The 6,000-nt window shown below is 43.7% G+C and overlaps 1 protein-coding gene across 1 annotated transcript in view; it reads left to right on the forward strand.

Annotated features, from left to right (window-relative positions):
• Positions 1-5,101, forward strand: part of gse1b (Gse1 coiled-coil protein b) — a 603,644-nt gene extending 598,543 nt beyond the window's left edge. Inside the window, exons 8-9 of the mRNA XM_048605591.1 lie at positions 2,184-2,509; positions 4,782-5,101. Coding sequence (XP_048461548.1) covers positions 2,184-2,509; positions 4,782-5,101 — 646 coding nt within the window. The remainder of the gene's footprint in view (positions 1-2,183; positions 2,510-4,781) is intronic.
• The last annotated feature ends 899 nt before the right edge of the window (positions 5,102-6,000 follow it).

Here is a 6,000-nt window from a genome sequence, read left to right on the forward strand (position 1 = left end):
GTCAAATGCCGTTTTTATGCCGCTTTGGAAACTGAAAAAGCTGGAAATATTCATTAGGTCAGGCAGAGACTGAGAAACTGAACCAACATTTGTCTGTTCGTAGATGCTGCCTGGTGTATTGAGGTTACCAGTTAATATTTCATAAATGGAGTGTCCGTGGTATTTTTGCTTTTGTTTCTTGCTCAGCTGTTTGTCAACGGGCTGTGCTTTTCTGTTAATCTGTTAAATAGTCGGTGTGAATGTTCTTTCTTGTTACATGCTTTCACTTATATATGGGTGAATTTAAAGGCTCAATCTGCTCTGGTGGGATTTGACTTTTTACTCTGTGGAGTTCTAGCTGTGCCAGTCCTGGCTCAGTTGGTAGCGTGTTTGACTTGCAAGATTCTGGGTTCAGTTCCCACTCTAGGGGCTTGAGCACAGAAATCCAGGCAGACCACTGCAGTACCGAGGAAATGCTGCACTGTCAAAGGTGCTGCCTCTTGGATGAGGCATTAAACTGAGGCTGGATTCACCTGCCCAGGTGAGAGATCTCATTTTGAGAGAGAGCAGTGGCATTATACATGGTGAACATATATCCCTCGATTGCTATCCCAAAAACAGGTTATCTGGCCATTATCACATTGATATTTGTGGCAGCAAATTGGCTGCTACACATTTTTTTAATTCTTTCATGTGGACATTATTAGTTTGTCCAGACCCATAGTGATGTGGTCCATTCTTAAGTGCTCTCTAGGCACTTCAGGATAGGCAATAAATGCTGGCCTAGCCAACAATACCCATGTGAAAGAATAAAAAAATGTGCAAAAGCCAATTTACTATCACAAAGACCAAGGAAGGGCAGCAGTTTCCTTCACTAATGGGCACTAGTGAACCAAATATTTTTTTCTGACAACTGACAGTAGTTTCATTGACATCATTAGATTCTTAATTCCAGATTTTTTTATTGAATTGAAATTCCACTATGGCAGGCTTTGAACCCAGGTCCCCGGCACATTACATGGATATCTAGAATAATAATATGGATTATTGTCATTATTGCCTCCCATTAAATTGCTACATCACGACAGTGACTACACTTCCAAAAGTGCTTTATTAGCTGTATAGTCCTGTGAGATGTCCTTGAAAAACATTATATAAATATAAGTTTTTTTTTTTCTTTTACTGGTCAATTAACAGAATCCCTACAGTGCCGTATCCCAAGTATATTCGTTGAAGCTTTGTGAGTGCAATTTGTTGATAGTGCAGACAGGTGCACTCTGCTTTTAAGTGCGATAAAATGCCACAGCAGCTGATGATATTGTGACACCTTGTTCCTTTAATGTTCACTGGCTGATCTTGGTCGTTGACAGCAAAACTGGTTGCCTTTTGCAACAGTGATGGACTGACCGCTGGTCTGCACAGGGTTGTGAGTTTGAATCCCGCTTTAACAAGTTGGGAAATGAAATTCAATGAGTCTGTTTATTTGGATGCTAGCGTCAGAGAAGTGACCTTGATGGGAACTGTGCTGTTTGTTTAAAGAGAACAGCCAGATCATTAACGTCCATCAGGTTAAGGAACCTACCACCACTGTTCCCCTCTGAGCTGAAAGGCTAGGTGACCATGCAGCCACTTGCAGGTTCCGCAATGCATCGCCAAAAACAAATTGGGGACTGCCACTTCCCTTCTGGTTGCCATCATGTGGTATGGATACCCGGCCAGTTTGCAACATCTCAGCGAGACAATTAGACCCAGACTAGACTGGCATCCTGTGGTACTAAAAGGTCTCTGCATGGCTGAGATTAACATGGATTAGGGAATTGGAATTATTCTCTGGAATCTACAATGTGGAAGGGAGGCCAGTCTGTCCATCGTCTTTGAAAGACCCATCCAGTTGGTCCAAACCACTGGCATCCCCCCGTGCTCTTTCTCCACAGCCCTGCACAACTTACCATCTTGAGTATGTCTCTGTGCCCCTTTGACTGAAAGCCTTTAATCTGCTTCCATTCCCCCCCACCTCCCTTATCAGGCAGTGTATTTCAGAATATCACCCTCACTGTATGAAAGGAATTTCTCTCACGGCATCCCTGCGTCATGTCTAGCTGCCATTAATGCTGTATCTGAAAGCTGCTTGCCTTATGCCCTCAAGTTCAATAATTAATCACAGTTTTACTTTTCCCTCCACTTTTTCCTGCCCCCACTCACAGGCTCCAAATGGACGAAGAGCTCCGCCGAGAAAGAGAACGGGAGCGAGAGCGGGAAAAAGAGCGGGAGCGGGAAGCAGAGCGCGAGAAGGAGAGGGAACGTGAGCAGGAAAGGGAGAAGGAGCTGGAAAGAGAGAAAGAGAAGGAACGAGAGAGGGAGCGTGAGCGGGAGATGGAACGAGATCGGGAAAGGAACAGGGAAAAAGAAATGAATGCAGCAAAAGCAATGGAAAACCATTACTTACACATGCCAGAACTGCCCAGTCTACGAGGCCAACAGATAGACGATAGAGTGAAGGCTGCAGAGAGATTAACACCAAACCGACCAGGTAACAGATGTGACACAGTTAAAAAGGAACAATGTATATCTGACAATAAAGTGAAGTCCAGTTCCTTAATCCTCACTTAACCTGGCCTAACTGCAGGAATTCTCTGGCCTATGTCTCCAGTTTAAAATGTACGGCACTGAACACCTGTTCCTTCATCAAAGAGAAGAATCTATGTATACTTATATGCTGAGACCCACTCTTGTACAACAGAAATAATATTCCATTCTGAATTTACTGAAGTGGCTTTAAGGAGGGGGGCAATGAGAAAGCATTTGCAAAAGAAAACTAGGAAGCATGAGCACACGAAAAATAGACCGTTCTTAAGCTTGCTGCACTATTCAATAAGATTGTGGCTGATTTGTTTGCATTTTGAATTACAAATCCCATCCACCACCACTTATCCTTGATTCCCCTGCCATCAAAGAATCCGTCCCCCTCTGTCTGTATCACAAACCAGTGAACCCTCTTTAGGCAGAGAGTTCAAAGTTGCACACACCTCAGAGGAAAATAAAGTCTCATTTCTGATCTAACAGGGTACCACTAATTTTTAAACAGTATGGGACTCACCCACAAAAGGAAACATCCACCTTGTCAAAACCATTCAGGATCTTCTACAACTTCAATAAAGTCATCCTTCAATCTTCAAAGTGTGTGCACTAAATATTTGTACAAAGAAAGATCTCATTATTGACTTTTCGAGGATTCATTAGCAAGAAAGTTGTTATTTTAAGGTGGGTTCATCTGCTGAAGAGAGTCGCTAAAGCTGCTGAAGGGCCATTTTCCTGGTTTCCTGTCCAATATTTACCCTCCACTAAGGTCAGGGAAACCAATTTATCTGGTCATTATCCCATTGCTACTTTAGGAAGCTTGCTGTGCACAAATTACTGTCACTTTTCCCAATGTTGCAACAGTGACTGCACTTAAAGTATTCATTTGGCAATATGGCACTTTTGAACAGGCCTAAGGTCATGAAAGCTGCAAGTCTGTCTCTCCCTTGATTGGCAGGTGTTTGGACATAGTTGAGTAAAGGCAATCAAACTATTGAACCAAAAAGGGAAGCCAAAGATATCTCCAAGTGTTTGAAATGTCTCAACTTCAATTAGCTTTCAGATCAGCATCTAACCTTCTGTCTGTGTAATGCAATTAGCTATGGCTGTAGCTACAGATGTATCGGGACCTCTGTGCTTGGCTGCTTACTCGCTCCCCACTGCAACAACGAGATCTGACATTTTGCAAAGGTCACCAGAATAGCGTGCACAACCACACATTGTTATCTTAGCAGGGCCCTTGCCTCAGCACAAAGACATTATTTTTTAGTGATTGCTTTGGCAAAATTTGTATGATCTGCATGTGCAGCGAGGAAATTATTATACTGTGATTTAGTATACTGGAAGCAAACATGGACCATTCATGCAGGCAAATTTTATTCATTGAACACTTCATACAATCTGCCAGTGTGCCAAACGGTTACATATTAATGTTGACCCTACAGTAATTGAGCATCAGTGTTCAATATGCCCTGTGCAGGACGACCTGGAGAGGTATAACTGTATTTTTAAAAATATCTAGTCTTCTAAATTTTTGAGTCACCATTTTTTGTCAATAGCTCAATCTGATTACTGGCATTCTTTAACCTTAATAGGCAGCTTTGAAAAAGCTTAGGTCTGCAGTGCTTGCTTTTGAACAGATCCAAGCCAGGTAATGAAGGATGACGCAAATTCTTTCCCTGGCAGTAGGTTTATTTACAGAATGCGGCTATGCATTAACTGTGCCTCCCACCGACCAACTGGCCCAGCAGTTCCTTTTTGCATGTGCTCAAGATAGCTTAATCAATACTTTCCATCTATTTATCCTTCCCTTAACAAAAGCACAATTAATATAATGTTAACACCAGTGATTTACACGACATTCACCCTGAGGAGCAAAAGAAAACCCATCTGCTGCTCTATGCCTTCCAGAAGTCAATGTTTATGATTATGATAAGGGAATTGGCTACATGTCGAGTATACGTTATTCCCCTTCAAAAGCTACTGCTCCACCACCTTCACAGACAGTGCATTCCAGAGTACAATAACTCACTGAAAACAAATTATATTGTTCTCTGTCCCTCTGCTCCTTGAATTGCAAACTGTAGCTATTCAAGAAGCTGTCTTGCCATCACCTTCTGGAGGGTAGTTACGGCTGGGCAATATTCTCATCCTGTGAAAGAGCTTTTTAAAAAGTTGTGTACCATTAGAGAGCTGTGGCCTTAGACGTTTGCTTTCCTTTTCAGATAAGCCCAAGGATTTTGCACTGACGTGCCCCAAAGCAGTCCATCCAAACCTGCACCAGTCTTCCATCTCGCACCATTCTGTCCCCACCCTCATCTCCAACCATAACAGTTTTGTCCCCCCCGGAAGTAGCTCAGCCATGCTGCTGCAGAGGAACAATGAGGAAGAGAAGTGGATGGCCAAACAGCGGCAACTACGGCAAGAGAAGGAGGACCGGCAGTACCAAGTGTCCGAGTTTCGGCAGCAGGTACTTGAGCAGCACTTGGACATTGGCCGACCAGGCTCACAGAGTGAGGTGGAGCACAGGGACTCTGTCAGGTGAGGCTGAGTGACAATAGAGTCTGGGTAAACCTTTGAACCTCTGGGTAATCAATGGATTGGACTGCTAGCTATGATTAGGCATTCACCAAGGATCAGGTCGGGAGATACTAGTTTATCGACACCTCAGTTTCTATCCATTAGACCTGATGGGGGAAACGTACTGGGACATTGATCTGGTTTCAGTGTGTAGTCTTCCTCAAACTGCCCATTGTGAGAGAGAGCAGGCTGAATTTGATGGTTACACCCAGCGTTGTGCCCCTGGTCCATTTTACTACCTGTCAGTTTGGAAAACAGCAAATTATCCATTTGTTGTGAAGTATGCTTCTTGAGGGAGAACATGTTCTCAAAGGGAGGGAAATTGCTCTCAGCTGTGTTTATAACTAACCCATCCGTGTTAAGTTCCTCTACGTGTAACGGGAACTCATTTGTTAACCACTTACTTCAAATAAATTAAGTAATGCGTTTAACTGGTGGCCAGAAGGAACAACTATCCAGAGGAACAATGAGGAGGAATTTCACTCCTGCACTTACCAAACGTTGGAATTTGACATTATGGACCTGTCTGTACTTTAGTAGAAACATTAGGTGCAATTTTCTGACTTCCCTCAAGATGTGTTTGGAGGCAGGAAGGGCAGATAAAGAGTTGAGCTAGTAGCTGACCTGAATCCTTCTGCCTTCACCATTGCACCTGAATGAATTCAGGGCCTGGAAGCAAGGACAGAGATTATGGGTGCCAGTGTTACACTTGGGCCTGACCCAAACCAGCACCTTCACGCCCTCACCTGCCCATCCCCAACCAATGCACAGTGCCCTCTGCCCTGACCCCAACCCTGACTCAGCAGGACTTACCTCCCCTCAAGACCTATGATGGTTATTGGGCTCTGATGTAAGCCCCCTTCC

Source organism: Rhincodon typus, chromosome 15, assembly GCF_021869965.1.
Source record: "Rhincodon typus isolate 14 chromosome 15, sRhiTyp1.1, whole genome shotgun sequence".
NCBI lineage: Eukaryota > Metazoa > Chordata > Chondrichthyes > Orectolobiformes > Rhincodontidae > Rhincodon > Rhincodon typus.